Genomic DNA, 24168 nt, shown 5'->3' on the forward strand with positions numbered 1-24168 from the left:
TGTGGCTTTTTCTCTCCAGCGCCACCTATGTGCTGCTTATGCATGCGATGAGTGTGAAATGGGCTTTATTGTGTGTTTGGATGAGGTTGCTGATTTTTGTAATTAATTAGTAATTTCTCCAGGAATACGGTTCTAAATTCCTCCCATCTCTGGCTGCTGCTGACACATTCAGAAAAGAAAATCCCCTCGTCTGTTTGCCTTCCCAACACATTTCGTCCCTGATCCTGGTGTCAGCTTGTGAGGAGAGGTGTCTAGGAGGGAATTCGGTAACCACATTATCCATGTTCTCTGCAGTGGCTGAGTCTCCTGGAACCGTTGAGACGACAGATCAAAGCCCCACGCTCTCTCTGTGCTGGTCCAGCTACTTTGGCGATGCTACCCTTCAGCTTTGGCTCCAGAGACAGGCTTCTACCTTCACAGACCACGGCTTGGATTGTTTCCTCAAGTGCGGACATTCGGCTTTGATGGTCAGTTTGCTGTGACTGAGACCCAAGGGTAGGCTTAGAAGAGCTGAACATAGGAAAAGAGGATGAAACGGAGGCCAGAAAAAGCGAAAACATCTCCTTTCCATGGACAGATTTTGTCAGTATAGCATCCATGCTTCACAAGATGGAGTTAGCATGTTTTTGGTTGTGTCTAGCTCTGTGGGAATTGAACCAATTCATAAGCAGAAGAGATATCCGACCAATGTCTTTTTTTATTGGGGGGATGACATTTAATGAACTGAAAAAGCTTAACTAAATTAATCACAGACAAGGCTTTAAGGGGTGGTTCGGGATTTTTGACATCGGACCTCATTTTTAAGTCAGCCTGGTTGTTATTCATCAGTGGAGACATTTTTTTTTTAAAATTATCCAGTCCATATATTTGGATAGTTAGCCGATGCTAGGCTAGCGCAAGTCAATGGTATATGTTAGCCAGCCATTAAAAACTGTTTTACCCACTCCACAGTGCACCAAACGCAAATCAATTATAACACTAGACCATCAATGTATATGTCCGTTGAGAGAATAATGTTAGAAATCAAACTTACCTTTCATCACATTGCATTAGTTATAATTTGTTCCCTGTAATCATAAGCCTTGTCTACAGCAGCAGCGGAGTGATATTGATTACCTAGGCAACCGAGTGAGCCGGTCCACACATGACACAAGTGTATTTACCTGCCGCTGGCACACTGTGTTTACTTTTTGCCGCATTACTAACCGGAGCAAAGTAAAATTCCGCAGCTGCTGAGAAACTAGTTCCTTTGGGATCATTGAGATGAAAGGTAAGTTTGATTTCTAACATTATTCTCTCAACGGACATTTGCATCGATAGTCTAGTGTTATAATTGATTTGCGTTTGGTGCACTGTGGAGTGGGTAAAACGGTTTTTAATGGCTGGCTAACATATACCATTGACTTGCGCTAGCCTAGCATCGGCTAACTATCCAAATATAAGGACTGGATAATTTTTTTTTTAAAAAATGTCTCCACTGATGAATAACATTATTTATTTTTAAAAGAATACATATAATTAATTTTAAACACACTAAATTAAATTTAATAATGATATACTAAATGACAGATTGCCATTATTATTATCTGACAACCCTTCATTTTTATTTTTATCACTCTGTTTCCCTCTCTTCCCCTAATGATTCAGTATGCTGTGCGTGTCACAAACCCCACATGACTATCATTTAGGTGCCCCTCCTTCTGCTCCTAGATAAAAGCAGTGTACTGGTCTGTCTCGGCTGCACTTCCCAACCAACACTAATTATTGATATGCATTTGTCTGGTTTGCATCAGCCTCCTCTGTGATCTTGGCTTGTGAGGTGCGATTATTCCAGCAATTGTTCATGGAAAAACGCACTGGGACAGGCAGGGCTGTTTATGGATGCATCTCAGCCTCTTAAATTATGGATTTCCTTTGCCCTGAATCTTCCTTCGCTGCCCCTATTTGCTTTGTTATTTTTATTTCACTTTTTATTGGATGAACAAGACTGAATTCTCAGAAACGAACATGTAAAAAGAGCTAAATTAAAGGTTCAAATATTTATAAAATTCATATTCTGAATTTAGACAAGCTAATGCTCATTCTTAAAACTAACCAATTTTACTTGTGAAACTCAATGAAAAATCATATCTCAGTTGAGACAATCCACACATTATGTTCCAAAACCTATAATGAGCTACCTTTAAGAGAGCTTTTAAGGGCATTAGAGACATCAGAAAACGTTGCTTATAAATATAAGACCCATGTGAAAAAGGACATGTTATACTTTTAAAAAGAGAACTTATACAGAAATAATATACTTTAAGGTGCCTTTTATTTCTTATCTGTAAGTAGATTTTTTTTTTTTTACTTAAAGTGAACATTCAATTAAGCACTCTTGATTTTACTTTTTTACTAGAGAAAGCATCCTAACAGAGATGAAACCTCACAAGTAACCGAAAGCAACTCAGAATTGATCTCAATATAAAGTGACATTAGCATGCTAATGCTCATCAGCCTGTCAGTCACAAAGCAGAGAACATAGCATGCACATAAATGGCACATGTCCACCATCCTGGATTCATTTTTTCACTAAACTTGTGACAGTGCATTCTGGGACTGCCAGTTTCAATTAAGGAATTGAAACGACTATTTGCGTGTGCTATATGTTTAGTGCTTATTAGAGTATTGCATTGTTAGCTTATGAACATGTGCAAACACAAAACTTGTTTGTAATTATTTCCATATATGGCAGAAACAGTAAAAGAGAAATGCTACCAATTCATGCTACTGATGCTAATTAAAATTAAGCTTATTTTATGTGTATAACAAGAGTAGTGCTAATAGAGTGGTGCAGGTATGACATCACTTTGTAGGCCAAAACGCGGAAGCGAGTTAGCATTTTAGCACTTCCGGTTCAATCGTCCCGAAGTCAATGTTTTTTTTTTAAATGGAATTTTTTTTATTTAGTTTTTGGTTGAAATAAAGTTTGTGGTGAACACAATCTTAAGACACTTTGATGTTTTATTCTATGACATATAATACATCAGTAATTACCTCACACGTGACTTTGAAGCTGTAACGTGTCTTGAAAAAGGTAGTTGCTAACAAGTGGCTAAATGGGACAGCAGAGGCAGTTGGGGATATTAAACATCATCACGCTGAACAAGCTCAGTCCGTTTTTACAACCTCATTATGCTCATAATTGTGCTCTTATAAACTATTCTAACTCAAACGTTCTGTGGAAATGTTTTTAGATAAAAACCGAGTTGCCGGACGCTTAGTGATGGTGGCGTTGAAGTCGAGCAACCATGGTATAGTCCGTTTAGCTTTTTACTTCTGGCAACTGCATTTAGGCTTCAAAATTGATGAAAAATTATCTTTATGGACAAAACATGAAAGTATCATAAACTTTTGTTGATCACAGAGCTTGTTTTTTGCGATAATCCAAAAGCCTATGGGAAAATCCTATTGGGTTTTTATCGAGGGAGCCAGCGTGATGCTAATGTGACGTCATACCTGCACCACTCGATTGTGCAAGAGTAATGGTTATATTAGCGGCTTATGTACTAGCATACAGCAAGGCAGTTTAATAGGTTTTGGAACAGAGCCATTGACTTGACTAGTAAATTTTCTTAGAATCATCATGGTCATTTTCTGTGAGGAACCAAATAACAATTTCTCTAAATAATGTCTCCTGAACAGATGCAGATGTTGACTAAAACAGATTTTCACAGTAAAATGCTCATCGGTTGTGGAGTTTAATTCGTGACTGCATGGGTTTGGAAAAACTGCCCTGGAAATTGGCCATATGGTTTGACAAAGTGAGGTTTCCCCTGAGTGATTGCACGGCGTAGGAGTGTGTGGATGTTTTGCAGAAACACCTCTGAGTAGGTTGTGACATTACATGTCTCCAGATTCTGTGCTGAAAAATACAAATGTAGTGAGATTTCCAGACGCACAGAAACAGGGGTGCATAAGGTTGACCATATTCAGCCACTCAGTTGCTAATGGACAATTTATGTCAGCTAGACTAAAAAAGATGAGTCTGAACTCTGAGGTGCAAGTTTTGTTGGAAGAAAGAATTGACTTTTAAGACTAAAAATGTCTATGTCTGAGTTAAGGGAAATAGGATGTAATGAATGCAGCACCGCTGTAATGGTGGCCATCCCAAATCCAAGATATTATACAAGAGCAGAGCAGCTTTTACGGTAGCAAGACGGTCTCAGATATATTGTTTAAATAAATAATAATAATAATAATAATAAAAACATTAGGCACCAATTTTATCAGAAACAAAACATATTAGCTATGGTACAATGCTAAAATCATTCAACTTTCATTTCTAACAGAAGTGGAGTTTTCAGTATAGAGGGAATGCATTGATGTCACTTTCCCGTCGGAACACGCCCCCTTAGCCGGATTGAGTGGCAAAAGAGCTGCTGCGTGACTGGACTTAATAGGGGAAACTGCGAAAATGCGAGTAAAACAAACGATTATCAATGTAAACTAAAGGTTGGACTCAATATAGTGTTCCTTACAACTTACTAAAGATCCATTGATCCATGGATATTGACATGCAGCCAGGAATCGTGTTGCCTGACATGTGTGCCTGATTTCGATGCCGGGGAAATACATAAAGCAAATTTGCCCGTGAACACTTTATATAAATACAATATAGGTAGGTCTAAATCCGGGTGATCACTTATTTCAGTGTTCAGTATATATATATATATATGAAGAGTTCAGATGCAAAAGCCTCTAAGTGCCATCTGAAATTTTCTTCTAGAATGATCATTTATTTCGTATATTCGTATATTTAAGTTAAGTTATTTCACTTTAATGACAATTAATAGGTAATTTTCATTGCCATTTAAGTGAAATTACTGTGTACTGAACCTATTCACTGCTCCATCAACGTTTCATGCCAAATCGCTATATTTCCTTGTTTAAAATGTACTGCAAGATGCAGTTCCTTTCCAAACCCCGATAAGCGCCGAACCTATTTTTAGCCTAAACGTGATACATCCTCTCGACTAATCAGAATTTGGTGAGCGTTCTACGCAATCCAACATGGCGGCGCTCTGAACAGAGCTCTGAGAGACATGACGATGACGTGAGGGAAAGTTTGCGCTTGTAAGCTGCTTTTACATAATGATGCAACATGGACTGTTTTTATTTGTTTTATGTAAAGCAGACAATGGTTCTACTTTTTATGGGTTCGACACTTTACTGAATGCCAATGTATTTATTACTGACTGACTTGCCTATTGAATATCGTCATCATTATTGAATATTTTTAATAATTCGTTTTTTCATGCAGTGCAATTTAAAATTTGTCCTACTTGTTACAGGTTTGACACTTTACTAAAAATGACTCTGCAACATTATATATATGCTCTTTTACGCCTACTATATAGTAGGGAAGTATGTGATTTCGAATGCAGCCATAGCTTTCCTCAGGTAATTTACAGTACAGCTCTTTAGTGCTAAAATCAATGTGGGTGTTTACTTCCTCAACCTGACAAAACAGAATCCTATCCAATTTGAACAGCTTTGACAAATTTAGCACATGTGAAAATAATTTAGCATATTTAGTGATAATTGCACTGCCTGCAACTTTATTGTTTAAAGGGAAGAGGAATTTTAATAGTTAGGAGTGTGAATCCATTGACAAGAAAATTCCTGAAAGGAATGTCACGTTAAAATGGGACCATTAGAATTGATCTAGTCTTTTATTTTATATATATAAAAAAAAAAATCACACACCATAAAAATTACATGTACAAAACTATAAGATCTTAAATTGATTTATGTACAGTTACAAAAGAAAATGGCAAAATAAAAAGTGACCAAACAACTCAAATGAACATGTATACTTGTGCTCCCATTTGAGACTGCTGCCGCCGTCTGTTTGTTGCTTTCAGTCCTTTGAGTTTCAGTTCTCACTGGGCAGGAGGGTCATGGATGACACTGTAAATCCAGTTGAGATGGAGGAGGAGAAGGGCAAATTGATGAAAGTGCAGGAAGCACAGACATGCTGTTTACTTTGTCCCATCTGAGTTTCCTCTCACTGGTGCAGTTTGCATGACTGAATGGGAGGAGGATGATGAATATCTAGAGGAAACAAGAGAGAAACAAGATCAGAGCCCTTGGCAGAAGGTGTGAAGCGTCTGAAGAGATAAGAAAAGACTGCAGCCCTTGCCTAGTCATCGTGGAGCTGCTCGCAGGTCAGCTAACATACAATTTAGAAGAATGATTCAGTTAGATACAATTTAAGCTCTATCGACAACATTTGTGGCATGATGATTACAAGAGTGAATTTATTTGTATGGAAAAATATAGAGAATTCTATCTATCTATCTATCCGTCCGTCCGTCCGTCCGTCCGTCCGTCTGTCTGTCTATCTGTCTATCTATCTGTCTGTCTGTCTGTCTGTACTGCCATTCAAAAGTTTGGAGTTTTATTTAATGCAAAGAAGTATTAAATTAAATGAAAAGTTTTAAATGAAAGAAGTATCTCATGCTCACCAAACATTCATTTGATCAATAACACAGTAAAAACAATAATAACACAATTATTACTACAATTTAGAATAACTGTTTTCATTTCAATACATTACTCCAGTAACCATTTACTCCAGGATCACATGATCCTTCAAAAAAAGAAAAAAAGAAAAACAAATCATTCTAATATGCTGATTTGGTGCTCAAGAAACATTTATTATTATTATAAATGTCGAAAACAGCTGTGCTACTTAATATTTTTGTGGAAACGTGATTCTTTGATGAAAAGAACAGCATTTATTTGAAATTGAAATCTGAGACATTATAATATAATAAAACACCAATATATTACAGTAAAATATATAATATATATATATATATATATATATATATATATATATATATATATATATATATATATATATATATATACATATATATTCCTGTCCTGTATATATCCATGGTGGAATACTGTAACACTGTCACTTTTACTTCAACTTGCATGCAAACCATACATAAATACATACATACGCTAAAAATGAAAGAAAGGGCATAGTCAAACAAATTTATCCTATGACCAACTTTATGCCACAAATCCTGTCAACTGAGCTTAACTTCATAGTCTGAAGTCTTCAAAGACCAGAGGGAGCGGGTAAAATTGGCTTTCATAAGTGGAGATTGTGACATCTAAAATTATATTGATCTTATATGCATAAAGGAACAAAAGGAATCAACAGCAGTGCTGGCATTCTCTCAAATCTATGATGGTGGTCTCCTCTTTGGGCTTCTGGACCCTTTTGGATGGGAGAACAGCTGATATAAATGTTAATTTGTTGGCAGGAGCAGCAAACGGTGCCGCCAAAGCTCTGGAAAGCTTGAGAGACCATGAAAGCAGCCGGGATTAGACGAAATCTCTGCCAGTGACTCGACCCCGTGCCTTTTCTGCTTCTTTCAGATAATGTATTCGCCGACACCACCTTTAACAGCTCAACACCTGGACAAGGACCTCCATCCATGCAAACACCACAATCAGTCTCATATCAAAACCTAAATGAACGTCCATCAATATTGATCTGAGCATGTCACGAGTGATTTATTTTTAGCTCGGCCCTGACAACAGAAAATTCATCGGCATGAATTTGGCCTCTAGAGCGGCCATATGCTCCAGCCAAGCGTGCTCCGCTCTGAGACAGATTCTGGATGTTTCACACTGCATGTGGCCTCCGAGATGGTTCTGTCTGGAGCCTCGCGGCGTAGATGTGATAGAAGACCGAACACACAACCAAAATCTTCCAAACACAGCTAAGATCAACAGCTCAGAGCATTTGCATATTAAGTGAAGTTTCTGTTCCTGCTTGTTTTTAATCTCAGCCGTTTTCTTCTCTCACCTACCCCGAAAAAGCCGTGCGGTTCCGGTGTTTAATCTTGTTAGGTGAAAAATTAATGTTTTCAGTTTGGAGTGTGACGACGCAAACAGACTACTTAAGATACATGGGAGTTTATACAAAGAGAAAAGATATGCCGGTTGTTCCGGTGAAGAGACTATTTCGAGTATAAGAAAGAAGATAAATAAACTTCAAACTACAATCCCATTGTGTCATAAAAACTTGATCCCTCAGCTCTTCAAATGCTTGCCCCGAAATATATTTATAATTCACGGCAATCAAGTCTAGATTTGTTAATATCTTTTGATTGCCCTGAAGCTTCTCCTATTTTTTGCAATATATATATCAACACCAGTGTATTCAAATATGCTCTATTGTTCAAAACTTCTGGGTCTGTAAAAAAATTATTTATTTATTTTTATTGTTCAGCAAGGATGCATCAAATTAATCAAAACATGACAGTAAATACACTTATAGTATTACAAAAGTTTTATATTTCAATTAAATGAAAAAAAAAAAAACAGCACAACTGTTTTCAACATTGATAATAGTGATACATGTTTCTTGGGCAGCAAATCAGCATATTAGAATGATTTCTGAAGGATCATGTGACTGAATACTGGATGGAGTAATAGAAGGCAGATATTTTTGTTGCGGTAATATTTCACAATATTACTGTTTACTGTATTTTTATCTAATAAATGCAGCTTTGGTGGACTTCTTTTTTTGTGAACAAGAGTACTGTACACATTTAAAAGTATTTTATTTTTATTTTTGTTCTGTTGGCAGTGCAATTTCTTTTAATCAGCCAATCGAGAGGACTTTTTAAAGACTAATCCACGCTTAAATTAAATTGATGAAGAACTATACTAAACCCGTAGATGAAAACTTTAGCGTAAACAAGTCCAATCTTTTTCATCAGATAACGAAGACGGTATTTAGAGAATCGTATTACTTGGTTTGGCTGCCATTATAGCTTTCATTATGAGTTATATTAGCACACCTTGATTCTCGTCAGCACTATTGATTCTGCAATTAAATCCAGACGACCATTAGATATCAAATAAAGGAGTCTTTCAATGGATTTTGTGCAAACCCACGGGCAAACAGTGAATGACAGCTGGGTATAAATCACAGAAAGCTCTTTAATAAAACAGCGGTCTGTCATGCAAATGACACACAGGGGAATGACAGCCACATCACTTTCCAAAAGAGAGAGATAAGTAAACTCCATTTCAAATCTAATCACTTTAATGCTAACCTATTTAATTGACGCATACACTTGGAAGAATATGTATATGCATAGAATGTTCATCTTTTTCTGCATACACTGAGTGTAAATAATAATAATTATTATTATTTGTATTTTTACTAAAAAAAAAAATGCTACAGTAAAAACCTGTTAATTGGTGAACAATGAATTGTACAGTTTATAGTAAAAACAAACAAATAACATTCCCAGATGTCCCTGCGTGACACATCACATGATTATATAATTATAATTTCATGATATTTTTATTATCAGCACCATGTTATGTTGTATTTTCTGTTAATGTTTATTGCATTATTATTTTAGTGTCATGTGTAACCCTGATGTTTTTTTTGTCTTTGTGTGTATGACACTGTCTATATATGAATGTTGGCTATAATTCATCATGTCGCTTTCTATTTTGTCATCTGTATTATCATGGTGGTTATCAGTATATGTTTAGGTAAAAACAAAAGCAGATTTTGTCCAAGTAGCTTGTTATATTAACATTGTATCACTTACTGATCTATCTGGTTATAAAATATAGCGCCAATATGCCATCCTGAAAAAGTTCAAATTAGGTGAAATCTCTGAAAAGATTCTTGATCAACATCACAGTAACCTGGTGCATTCAAATAAAAATTGGAGAAAACTCTCAATTTGGTGAATGTTTCAGAAACTTCAATCAAGGAAAGAGTTGCTACAGTGAGGAAAATAAGTATTTGAACACCCTGCTATTTTGCAAGTTCTCCCACTTGGAAATCATGGAGGGGTCTGAAATTGTCATCGTAGGTGCATGTCCACTGTGAGAGACATAATCAAAAAAAAAAAATCCAGAAATCACAATATATGATTTTTTAACTATTTATTTGTATGATACAGCTGCAAATAAGTATTTGAACACCTGTCTATCAGATAGAATTCTGACCCTCAAAGACCTGTTAGTCTGCCTTTAAAATGTCCACCTCCACTCCATTTATTATCCTAAATTAGATGCACCTGTTTGAGGTCGTTAGCTGCATAAAGACACCTGTCCACCCCATACAATCAGTAAGAATCCAACTACTAACATGGCCAAAACCAAAGAGCTGTCCAAAGACACTAGAGACAAAATTGTACACCTCCACAAGGCTGGAAAGGGCTACGGGGAAATTGCCAAGCAGCTTGGTGAAAAAAGGTCCACTGTTGGAGCAATCATTAGAAAATGGAAGAAGCTAAACATGACTGTCAATCTCCCTCGGACTGGGGCTCCATGCAAGATCTCACCTCGTGGGGTCTCAATGATCCTAAGAAAGGTGAGAAATCAGCCCAGAACTACACGGGAGGAGCTGGTCAATGACCTGAAAAGAGCTGGGACCACCGTTTCCAAGGTTACTGTTGGTAATACACTAAGACGTCATGGTTTGAAATCATGCATGGCACGGAAGGTTCCCCTGCTTAAACCAGCACATGTCAAGGCCCGTCTTAAGTTTGCCAATGACCATTTGGATGATCCAGAGGAGTCATGGGAGAAAGTCATGTGGTCAGATGAGACCAAAATAGAACTTTTTGGTCATAATTCCACTAAACGTGTTTGAAGGAAGAAGAATGATGAGTACCATCCCAAGAACACCATCCCTACTGTGAAGCATGGGGGTGGTAGCATCATGCTTTGGGGGTGTTTTTCTGCACATGGGACAGGGCGACTGCACTGTATTAAGGAGAGGATGACCGGGGCCATGTATTGCGAGATTTTGGGGAACAACCTCCTTCCCTCAGTTAGAGCATTGAAGATGGGTCGAGGCTGGGTCTTCCAACATGACAATGACCCGAAGCACACAGCCAGGATAACCAAGGAGTGGCTCTGTAAGAAGCATATCAAGGTTCTGGCGTGGCCTAGCCAGTCTCCAGACCTAAACCCAATAGAGAATCTTTGGAGGGAGCTCAAACTCCGTGTTTCTCAGCGACAGCCCCGAAACCTGACTGATCTAGAGAAGATCTGTGTGGAGGAGTGGGCCAAAATCCCTCCTGCAGTGTGTGCAAACCTGGTGAAAAACTACAGGAAACGTTTGACCTCTGTAATTGCAAACAAAGGCTACTGTACCAAATATTAACATTGATTTTCTCAGGTGTTCAAATACTTATTTGCAGCTGTATCATACAAATAAATAGTTAAAAAATCATACATTGTGATTTCTGGATTTTTTTTTTAGATTATGTCTCTCACAGTGGACATGCACCTACGATGACAATTTCAGACCCCTCCATGATTTCTAAGTGGGAGAACTTGCAAAATAGCAGGGTGTTCAAATACTTATTTTCCTCACTGTATATTACTGGAATGTGAATTAACAAACATATTAACATTGTGAATAATCCATCAATTTTCCAAACCATCAGTCCTTTGTAAAATTAAATAAAATTAAATAAAACAATTTTTAAATGTATTTCTTCAAATCACAAGCCATGGAATGTGGGCATTATATCCTGGCTGTTGCAATATTCGGAAATTATTTTACAACCTTAAAATCCAGTGTGACCACCTCCGAACGAAACAAGATGCATTTGGAGAAGTCAATGTGGGCGACCATTTAAATCCATCTGGTTAATCTAAGCAGCGAGTACATTCACGTTTACTCTGACTCTATGAGGGGAGCATCTGGGCTCATGGAAAGGGCAAATTCGTGAGTCATTATATGTTTCATTCCTAATTTCAATTAGCCAGAAAACGCACGCTGAAGGGTCTCCATGAAACAAAACATTAGCAACAAAACCAGCAACGAACCGTTAATTTCGAGGAGCGCGGCTGTACTATGTGATTAACAATGTTGTGGTAATTACTAATTGCGGAGTACTTATCTCAAAGAGGTGGAAGGTGGAACAAAGAATTAAGGTATCAGCAAACATCCCCTCTGGGTGAGCAGACATAGGCCAGATAACATCGCCGTGAACTCCTTCAACACCGTGTTCGCAGAAAACAACAACAACAACAAATCACAAGAACAGCTAATTTAAACAGCAGCAACTATGCTTTTCCCAATTCCAATCCAATCCAACATTGGTAAAGGACATTTCAAGGTCTTTACCATGAGCCAACTGTCTAAACCAGAGGTGAGACTGCATTTACGATCCCGAATTATTACATATCAATATTTAAAACTGCTCTTGTAAGTGTAATTTCTGTTTTAATGGCATTTCTATGATTAAATGGCAAATATGTAATCAAAACGGACAACCTGCATAAGCGTCTGTGGCAGCAAAATGTGTTCAGTGAGCTTATCGCTGTGTCATCGGCATGGTGAAGTGATTAGTCACGTAATGATTTTTTAATTGGCGAAGAAATGAGGCTTGACAAGTCAAAACGAAATGCTAAGTGTGGCGAAGGGGTGCCAACAACTAAAATACTGTGTAAATGCAGTTCAGTTGGACTTAAATATAACAACTTAGATGCACCACTGAGAGATAAAGGTCTGAAATAACAGGGTTGGAAAGCTCAGTCATAGAAAATGTTTTTTAGCATCATTACTCCAGTCTTCAGTGTCACATGATCGTTCGGACATCATTCTGTTATGCTGATTTGCTGCTCAGGTAACATTTATTTTTATCAATGTTGAAAACAGTTGTGCTGCTTGATATTTTTGTGGAAGTTGTGATACATTTTCTTCAGGATTCTTTGAATAGAACAGCATTTATTTGAAATTTTATGTTGTGTAACAATGTAAATGTCTTCATTTGTGATCAATGTAATGCATTGTATGCATTGTTGCTGAATAAAAGTAGTACTTTCTTAAAAAAATATATAAAAAAAATAACTTCCCCCAAACATTTAAACAGTAGTGTGTAATTTATGTCACAGTTAGAAATGATTGCTAATTTTTCTCTCAGCTATTATTGTTAGATGCCTGAACTGAATAGCTATATGTGGATAGATTGTCAATGGCCATCAAAGTATCAAAGAGGCAAATCTCAGTCGACACCTGAGTCCTGCTAGCTAGGGTTGATTCACAGCTTTAAGCATTGAAACAGGGGAATAAACATCTCAATCCATCTTAACTTTGCATTTCGAACTTTTAACTGCTCTCGTTTCTCAAAGTCATGGAAAAGAAGCAGAAGCTTTGATTTTGGGATCAATAGCCATGTGAAGCGCCAATTGTTGGCCTGTCAATTTATCCTTGTCAGCTCCTTTAACAGGAAGACTTTTAAACAGAATCCCACTTATTGTGTATAACATCGGCGTATAACATCAAACACCTTTCTCAGGTCACAGACAGCCACATGTGTCATCAAATTCAATCAATATTTAATCAAGAGAGTTGCAACTTAATTGACAGCTAAAGTTTTTGAGTGCTGTTTATTCTCTGACAATACAGTATGTAACCATTAAGTATTAAAACAAAAATTATTATATTACACATATAAATGTGTGTGTGTGTGTATATATATATATATATATATATATATATATATATATATATATATATATATATATATATATATATATATATCCTCCTATTTAATTAATATCTTAATTCATTTTGTTAGTTTTGTTAACTTCTCATGTAAATTTCTCTTGATTTAAGAATTTTTTAAAGAAAAACGAGACAAAAATGCTGAGTAAGAAAATATTTTTTGCAGCGAACAATGAAAGTGCCTCCAGGAACATCCAGATCTTCATTTACACTGTAAAAAATGTCATGTTTAATTAATTTTTACCTGCGGATTCTTTGTAATTATTTCTGAAATTATAAACCAACTTTTTTTGTTTTTTTGTTGACATACTATTTCGATGGATTGTCCAGTGTCTGAGTAACATTCCCTGGTGCATTTGGTTTGCGTGCAGCATCCTGTATATTTCTTTTGACATGCTCTGTCAGACCTCTGTTCTGACGTCACCAAGCATGAATGGTGAGGGAATTTTTAGCAACAGTTAAAATAAAATAAAAAAAACGGTATGATAAAATAATTCATGAGGCTTGTTGCACTGTTTCTGAGCTTGAATACAATCCTCATATCCACTGTGCAACAACTTATGCTGTTAAGTCACCTTAACCGTAATGTAAATTGTAAATTGTGAATGGCTCCATTATAACCTCTGCTTGACGTCAAGTCTTACATGGGGGAAAATGTACATACTTGGCATTTACTATGGCCTTATGTTGGCATTTGTTTGCAGTCAGAGGTGATACTTGGAGATGAAAGGTACTGATTATGCAACACAAACAAGTTAATTATATTTCCACATGAGTGATCATGAGTTTTGGTAGAGCTTCTGATACATGAAGCTGAGGTGCAAGACATTAGCTGATAACCTCAGGACAGACACAGCAATGTCAACACAAGAGCTGAGAGCTTCCTAATCACTGACTCTGATCTCTTTTGAGTGAGCAAACCTTAGTGAGCAAACCTTACTAAATATACATATACTATATACATATATTAGACTCTTATGCTCATATTGCAAAATATAATTAGAATTTAAATGAACTGTTTTGTATTTTAAAATTAGAGATGCACCGATTGCATTTTTCTTGTGGGTCTCAGTAGGTTATTATTCATGTAAGAAAGTAATCAAATGTAAAATAACACTGGATAGTCTTCATTGTAAAAGTTAAATACAGATTAATGTTTACAATTAAAGTAACACAATTTATTTAGTAAAGAGCAGAGAGTGATTTTCTGTGTCTTTTGTTCTTTGATTAACATGACAGACAGCAGCAGGAATATTAGACTGCTGTCACTTTAAGAATGTATGCACGGATCCAATATACTGTTACACAACATGTGGTATCTTTCTCAACTATTCCAAAACTGATTGTGTTTAACTGAATACTCGCCAAGATGGGCATTTTTTTTTTTTTTTTTAAGATTTATGTTGCCGTTTTTTGCCTTTATTATGACAGGGCAGTTAGTTGATAGGAAGCAAAGTTGGAGAGAGAGAGGGGGATGGGATCGGGAAAGGCCCATGAGTCAGGATTCGAACTCGGGACACCCGAAGCGTAACTGCGCTATATGTTGCCGCGCTGCCCACGAGACTATTGGCACCGATCAAGACGGGCATTTTGACATAATTTTGTGTGTAAACCACTCATTTTAGTACTTGCGACTCACAAGCTGCTTGAGACTGAGAGGCGGCTTGTTCGCTTCAATTATATAGATCAGTGTTGCACGCGCTTTTGGTCTGAGCACGAAACCTGCAGGAATACTAAAATGATGCACAATACAAACACTACTTAACCGGAGCGAATGAGAGGAGTGAGTGAGAGGAGGCGGGTGTGTGTCACTTTGCTGACGGAGAGAAGAGTGCAAGATAACAACGCTGATGTTGTTTCCTGTGCCGCTGGTAACAAAACAGACTCGGATGGCTCGGAATCGGAAAGACATGAGACTGACCGGCCGGTCACCCGTCGGGACCGATCACCCGCAAAATGGTCAGATTCTGGTACCTTGCCAGTCGAGCGGTGCATCTCTATTTAATTTTTTTTAAATGTATTCCTGTGATGGTAAACCTGAATTTATTGGATCCTTGCTATAATATTTAAGTAATATATTTAATTATTAATAACATTTATTTATATTATTAAACAGATATAATAGTATGTGTACATTCAAATACAAGTGTGAATTGTATCTATACTGTAGATACAGTATTTATGTATACACAAACACAGCTATAGTGGTATATAGAGTGGCTTTTTATGCATTGTATTAATTGTTTTGATTTGTTTTATTTAAAACTAGGTGGAATTGGAAGAATTACAATAACTTTGAATTCTATTGTGTCTGTGTAAGACAAGCCCTATGCCACAAATAAAAGCATTATTGAGAACAACATTCTACATAATTTTATTGACAAAACATTTTATGTTGTTAAACCAGTGAGAACAATTATGAAAACTGATTGAATTTTGATGTATTGCATCTTGATAGAATATGTTTCATAAGTAAAATGTTAGACCCATTCAACTTTAAGGAAATGTTTCTAATGTTTCAGTTTGCATTGGCAGGTAGAGACACATTTAAGGTGAATATTCGCTTTCCAAAAGAGCAAGTGTATACTTACCCCTTCCAGTGAGGTGTTATTCTCGAACCCAAACCGTCCAGTAAACAATGCATGCTGAAGTTGGCAGCAAACACATAGACAGTCCCGGCCGCGGGGATGTAAAAGGCAATATGTTCCAAAAGCCAGCAATGGAGAACAATTATTGTGCTCCGTTTCCATTCGTTGCAGTAGTGGATTGAGTCCTCAAATATGTCCCGGTAGGAAACGGTTGGATAGTCCTTGGAATACAGTGTGAGAAGTGAACACTCAAGGGAGAAAATCCAGTAGGGGTTCAGACAAATTATCCCATATTCCTCTCCCCATAATCGGATGACCTGGCGAGCTCTGGGGTGGGTTGAAAACAGAGAGAGAGAGATATATAGAGAGAGGCCAACAATAAACAAAACAGTTTCAAAACCCAAATGAAGAGCAGATGTCTCAGCTGGTAGTGCAGATTTTTTTTTGGAAATACAAACCCGAATAGAGAACAAGTGCATCTGTCACACTACACAGAACAGAGATGAAACAGAGCTGTCATATGCACCAGACAGGACTGCAGAAACTACGCCAGAACCCGTGTAAAAAAAAAAAAGTGTTTGTTATGTGTAGGACAGTCTCTTTGTTTTCAGTCTCTCACAGCGAAGTTTTGACCATTTACAAAAATAAATTAACTTCATAAAATTCCACATAGCAGATGACTTTAGAAGAAGTAAAAAAGAAAGGTGGCATTACTCTTCAGGGATGATGGCTGTCTCTTGCGGGACAGCGGAAGGAGTCATCAAATTTTAAAGTCGCTCCAATCTCGTTGAACCCTCTTCTCGTCACTGACCTGTGGGTTTGCGGTGTCTAGGGAAGACAGAAAAACAGCCGTGAGGGATGGGTAGGACTGTGCTAGTGACAGGACAGAGCGTTCTCGCGCCTCTCTCAGAAGACCACTCAATGGGAGTCTGCTGGCAGAGGTGAAGCACAACAGCCGGTCTGTGGTGTAGTGCAGCTGATCTTCTCTACTACCAAAAATACAATAAAATGTGTCACAGAATAGATAAATAAGGGATAACATGCAATCAGATGATTGTGAAAACAAGATAAACACTGATAAGGTGATCAGGAAGCAAAATAAACCCTGAAATATGCTACCAAAATATCATAGTAATACCGATACCAGTACATTTTATTTGTATCCCACTTATGTGGCTATACGCAATAAATAAATTAATAGACTTGACTTTTTATGGCATTTAATTATAATAAATGTATCCTTCAAATCTTAAAGTATGTTTTTTTTATTTTATTATATAGTATTAATGAAATAAAATGCCACTTAAGTGTGCTTAAAGAGAGTACACTTTCATGTCTGTTTCTTAAAGGGTTCAATAGTTCACCTAAACATGAATATTCTGTCATCATTTACTCACCCTCAAGTTGTTCCAAACCTGTATGAATTTCTTTATTCTGCTGAACACAAAAGGAGATTTTGAAGAATGTTGGTCCCCATTGACCATAGTATTATTATTATAATTTGTTCCATACTGTGGAAGTCAATGGGGTCCATCAATTGTTCGTTTATACACGTTCTTCAAAATAGTTTCTTTTGTGTTCAACAGAAGAAAGAAATTCATACAGGTTTGGAACGACTTGAGGGTGAGAAAATTATAACAGAATTTTCGTTTCTGAGTGAACTACTCCTTTAAGTACACTTTTAAAATGTGAACTTTGTAATAATGCCAAATTAAAAGTTTTACTTTATCAGTTTAAATCATTGTTTTATTAATATTTTGTTGAGCACATGTAAAGTACATGATTATACTTTTAACTTAGTTTGTTATTCAATATTACCTCACATTCAAATTTCAACACGACATCATAGTTTACCCTACATTTTCGTCAGTAAATTTGGAAGTACACGTGAAATATATTTCCAAGAATATAGTAAATAATTATGAAATAACATAAGATGTACTTAAGTTTTCATTTTATTTTCATTTTATTGCAATGAAGTGTCTTGTGCACTTGACCATATTATTTCTGTAATAAATTTCTTAAAGGGTAACTAAACTAAATAACTAAACCCTAAACCAACTTTTTTTAGTTAAAGCAACACTATGTAACTTTTCGACCTTCATAATATATTTCCAAAACCCTTGTGATGGTACATGGACTTACAATAGGTTGAATGACACGTCTGCCATAGCCTGACGGGGTCTGTATCGCTTTTACTGGCACTATGTAACTTCGGGGTTCGGGTAGTTACCCGAGCACAAAAAGAACTACAAAATTCGACTGCTTTACGGCATACGTCACTTCCCCCACCACTTCGTCAAATTTGGACGCGAGAGGCCAACCAGCGTTTGTTTTTCCGGCTTTCATGCGTATGTTTTTGGGGGTGTTTACACCTGGCCACTTCATGCGTTTTCTCAATTCGGATAGCTATCCGATCGTGAAAAGACCAGGTGTAAATGCCCTCCGAAACGCATTCGAGACGGATTTGAAACCGATCGCTCAAAACCACTTCAGGAGGAGGTCTGAGACGCATTCCAGATGAAACTGGACAAGTGTAAAAATGCATCTGGTTGTTGAAACCACATATGTAAATTGTACTCCTCCCAAAAATGCTAAAAAAATAAATAAATACACGCGTTATAGGCTATATGTAATGTGATAGCCAGATATGACGACGCTACTGGAATCAACGCAGATGAGCAGCTGAGTAAGTTATGTATTCATCAAGCCAACGTGCAAACTATCGCAAATCAAAGTGAAAGTAAGTCGCAGACGCTTAACACACAATCATCATCATTAAAAGTAAATAAATGAAATGATCTTACCAGGGCTGTTGCTGCTCTCTCTTATTGCGGTCTCTGATTTTGAAAATTTAGCTGATGATCAATAAAATGCCGCTCGTATCTGTTGCTTTCAGTGACGTGCACTCCAATAAACATGCATATATATCACGGGAATTGAAGATCGGATTTAAATCCGTTTCGCAAAAACACATTTATGTGACCAGGTGTAAATGGAATCGTTTTGATATATCAGATAGCTATCCGATCTGAGAAAACGCATGAAGTGGCCAGGTGTAAACAGCCTCATGGCCAAAGCAGCAACGGACAAAAAAAAAAAGTCAGAAGTAGGCTAACTAGCCTAATGACTGCAGGCTGATAGTCATGTTTGTTTATTTATTTTTCTGGTGAAAGTGTCTTGCCTCAGGCTATAATGCAAATTGATTTTTCAACTTTGCAGATTCATCTATGGTAGCTTGATATTATAATGTTGACGATATATGGCTATTACCTACCCCACAAACATTGAATTGAATTAGAATTCTGTAAAACAGTAGCCAATAGGCTACTATAATGACGCTGGCTTGTAAACGTGAGCTACGCGATCTTTTGGCGCTTGAAAAAAATAAAACCCATGAAATTATATTCATATGACATGCTGAAATATATGCCACTGTACCTGGGTTGAAGACATTTCACACGCAACGCAGGCTGTCTGCCCAAGACGTGAGAACTCCTTCTGCAGAGTTTGGGTAACGGCTTGTCAACAAATGCACGTGTTAACCATGTAACCATGATAGATTTTACGACAGTAGTAGAAGACAATACTGTTTCCCAACTATAGGGGGAGCCCGAGAGCAAAAGTTACTTAGTGTTGCTTTAATGATCTGTAAGAATGGGCCTTATCAGTGCTGTTCATTGATTCGAGTAACTTTTTTTGACATTTGGGTATTAAAAATTAAAAATACCAAATACTAATTAAAAATTGGGTGTTTTAATTCTACAATATATGGTGTTAAAACGTCTGAGTGCTGCCCTCTTCGGGTTGAACGGTGGCTACTGCAGTTGAATTTTCCTATTGGATGTTTGCGGTACTGCGTGATGTAAGTGGTACTACGTGACGCAAGCAGGTTCCAGCTCACCACGCCCTTGGTACGAGCTCACCACGCCCTTGGCGGTATAAAAACCATCTTGTTTCGTCAAAACCACTGTAGCGAGTCAGGAGTTGGAATTGTGATTATTGAAAACGATCAGGATAGAGTAGAAATGGGCTTCTCCACACAGCTCGCGCTGAAAAGCGACGCAGTACCAAACGCTGCTCCTCCTGCATGGACTCCACCACCACAGCGGCGTCTTGATGTGAGCGATCATATATTTTAATCACAATTTATGGTTAGGCTAAAGTTAATCCTCTGGGGTCGACAAATGCGTCGGTGCATTTTGCTGGATTTTTTCACATAGCGGCAAAATATGAATATGCCTACAGAGAGCGCGCGCTATTGACATCAACTCGATAAAACTCATCAGATGCATGTACTTTACGTCGTCTTGCGACCCTGTGAGGAAGTATTTATTTTCACTCAGACACTGGCCCCATTCTCCCTTGCACGGCTGCTTCGCTAGCATCGTCCGATGCCGACTGCGATGCAGGAGTTAAGACCGCAGTTTGAGCCAGCGGCTCGAATTGATATGGCTCTGGCCCTGTGTCCACAAACAATTCACCCTCCTTTAGGTGAAGGTGGGGGAGAAAAGTCCTCGACTTCAAATGACAGCTCTGTTGCAAAGCTACTTGCGTCACTCCAGTCACTCTCCATTTTAGAGTCTGACAGCAGCTGTCAATTAATCCGTCACTGCGGGTCTCAGTGCACCCCCCAGTGGGTGGAGTCAGGCTCTGACCAGGGGTTTAGTTACCTTTTAAAAGTATGCTAAAGTGTACATCCTATTCACAAGGGGAAATATTAAGGCGAGACATGGCAGGCAAAAACATCGATTTTTCATGCAGTGGTCAGTTTTGAGATTTTGGGCTAGTTTACTCCTTCAATATGTGTTCTTTCAAGCTGCTATAAATAAAACGTTGAAAATATACATTAAGATGCTTATTTTATTACATTTTGTTTACTTGCGGCAGTAAGTTTCTCCCGAATTTACCAAGAAGTTAGCATTCCAACATGACACGCCGAGATCTGTCTGTTTACTGAAGTCTGTCATGACCGGTATCGCTGTAAAGCTCTGAATCTCCTACACAATGCTATGTAACCCAAATATGGGCATTTCCTTTCTATCAGTAACCAATCGTGAATGTCCAAAGGGGGATTTAAAGCTAACGACGAAATTTCATTTCAAGCTATTTAAATCTTTAGCTGCCGTTTTCTCAAAATGAGTTTTTTGTCATTCTCCAGTACAAACATCTCAGCCTATGTAGCACCTATGTACACCAAACTTTCCAGTTATACACTTAGCAGTATTCTGAAGATATATTCAGAGGGATTTGTTAATAAATCATTCCTGGCCTGATTTATGTGACATTTTAATCAAAAAAATATGGCGAAAATCGATTTTTTAAGGCTATGGACAGTATATTTTGATTTCCTAGGTAATGAAAGCATATATCCTGAAATCCCTCTGATTATTATTATTTATTTTTTTCATCTTTTGTGTAAACAAAATGAAAAAAAGAATTTTGCACCTGGCTTTATCATATGTTCAGATCTATCTACCGAAAATATATGCAAAATCGTGCATATTTAATGAGATAATGCCTAATTTGCATAATTAAACATACAAATTTCTAAAACTTGTAGTACATTTTTTTATATATACTTGTGTAAGTAATCAACTGAGGAAGTTTCATGGTGATATCTATTATTTAATTTTTTTTACCCTATTCACCTGTAGTGTCTCGCCTTAATATGATTGATGAGATGCAAGACTCAAAGCTGCTATCACAGAACAGGGACACGGGTCAAATATACAGCTGCAATTGACCAATCAAATATTCTAGAGAGCTGTGTAATCCTGACTCTTATGCAGTGCCAAAACAAATTCTCTGCTGGTACGAAGTCTTTTGATTTACAACAAGCAAACGTCTTTCAGATGTCAAGATCTGTCACTACTCTTGCTGTTCAACTAATCAGCAAACTGTTTGTTGCACATGTAGAACAGAAAGTAAATACAACATACTGTTTCATACACGGATTCCTCTGATGTATTATGTAATGCACAAAGCCATTTTGTATCACTCCATGTTGTTTATCGACCGCGTGTTGGTGGGATGCCATTTTTGGATCAGTAGCTATACAGAAATGCAATCCTGTAAGGTATATGTTGGCGCTTTTGAATCCAATGTTTTGTTTTGTTTTGTTTTGCTGTGAAAACGTATAGATATGTTAGGTAAAGTATTATCACACATGCAATTAACAGCATGACAAGTAATATGAGTATCAAATTCCTGTTTGTACATTTGTATTAAGTAATTAAATTCATATGACATTGTTATTTGACATAATCAGCTCATACTACAATTCACACACGGTAGTAAAATATCTTTTTTTATAACTACCAAAAACATACTGTGTAGCTAATACTATTTCCATATTACAGAAAAAAAAAAAAAAAGATCCTCAAAAAGTGTCTGTTTGGACTGTTTGGAAAAAAGTCAGCCAATAATAATAATACAATTTTCTTATTTTTTTATACAAATTATAGATTTGATTCACCAGGCTCAAACATTCAACCCTATTATTCAAGCTATTGTCAGAAAAATGATTCACACATATTATCCACACATATGTTTTTCTTTATATGCTTTCTTGCGTGGTAACAGGGTTGAAACTAATCAGAAACGAATATAAATGATAAAATGAAATATTAAATGAACCAGCACATATTATGCACTAGTATATAGTATTCTACTATCTACTGAAGTTGCCTGTGAATATTATGTAGGTTAAGCCTAAAATTTTTCTGACCATTTACTGAAAAAGCAAAAAAAAAAAAAAAAAAAAACTTAAAGAGCCTGTCTGTGTCATCATTAGGGGTGCACGATTCAGAAAATGTCACGATTCGATTCGATATCGATTTTTAGGCTCAAGATTCGATTCAAAATCGATTTTCGATTCAAAAACGATTCTCGATTCAAAAAAACGATTCACAGTATGTAAATGTTAGGGGTGGGAATCTTTAGTCACCTCACGATCCGATCCAATTCCAGAATTATTCTTTATCTACTCCTCCCCCCTCCCCTCCCTATTAATTCATTAGTTTACATAGGTAATTAAGTACTTTTTTTTTTAAATTACAAAAAATAAAAAAATAAAAATAAAACAGTTGTATGTTAAGAATTTTAAACTAATATAACTTCAAAACATACAAGTAAGTAGCAAATAATAAAGAGGAGCATAGAAACATAACAAACAAACAAACAAACAAATAGTGCTTTCAGTAGCCTATTTAAGATTATCAACGTTTTCCATTCAAGAACTGTGAGTGATTTTTCTTCATCTTTACTTGTTGTTTTTTACTATGACATCATAGACTGCGGGAGATCTATTAAGCTGCATTCACGCACGGATCTCTTTTGAAATATAAGAAGTAAAGTGGTTTGTCCTGTCCGTTTAATCCCTTAAGACATAACTGGCTGTGTTTACGTTAATTTTGCACAAGTATATTAAACCACTTACACGGAGTCGCACAGCCGCATGCGCGAGCAGTCTACACAAACAAAGCGCGCGTGTCAGCATTTGAAATTGAAAGCAGCCTTCTGTTAGTCAGGTTCATATTTTAAATATACAAGTCCACTGCATTCCAAACCACATAAATGATGACTTCGTAGAGCATTTGTAAGGAAAATACCGAAAGGCGAGACAGCACGCTTCAAGTGTAACGTAACATCAAACAAAGCGCGCGTCTCTCACAGCGCATCCTGTGCAATGAAGCCTGTGAATGTCCTTGTAATTCGCTTCAACCTTTCCGAACTTATGAAAGATTATTTTACGGAAAGTTTGATTAGTGTATGTATGTGTGTGAGGAATTGGAAGAAAGCAGATTACGGGTGTTTCTAAAGCAAACTCAGCGTCATCGCATATCTGGTTAAAAACTAAGCTCAGAATCGATTCTGAAATTCTCAGAATCGATCCAGAATCGTTGGAGAGAGAATCGCGATGCATCGATGGATCGATTTTTTTCTCCCACCCCTAGTCATCATGCTCCTTCAGACATAATACATTTTAATTCACATCCTGTGCCAACTTAG

At 37.0% G+C, this 24168-nt stretch overlaps 1 protein-coding gene across 2 annotated transcripts in view; it reads right to left on the bottom strand.

Moving 5' to 3' along the window:
- Positions 1-5693: 5693 nt before the first annotated feature.
- The window catches only part of LOC311091454 (leucine-rich repeat and fibronectin type III domain-containing protein 1-like protein), a gene marked incomplete at its 3' end in the record, with an annotated part of 113965 nt that continues 95490 nt past the window's right edge, over positions 5694-24168 (bottom strand). For both annotated transcript variants that reach the window (XM_084127398.1, XM_084127397.1), the window contains 3 exons: positions 16870-16983; positions 16159-16482; positions 5694-6096 (listed from right to left, as the gene is read on the bottom strand). In XM_084127398.1, the coding sequence (XP_083983524.1) occupies positions 16916-16983 (68 nt within the window). The remainder of the gene's footprint in view (positions 6097-16158; positions 16483-16869; positions 16984-24168) is intronic.

This window comes from Abramis brama (assembly GCF_963993115.1).
Source record: "Abramis brama genome assembly, chromosome: 10".
In the NCBI taxonomy this organism is placed as follows: domain Eukaryota; kingdom Metazoa; phylum Chordata; class Actinopteri; order Cypriniformes; family Leuciscidae; genus Abramis; species Abramis brama.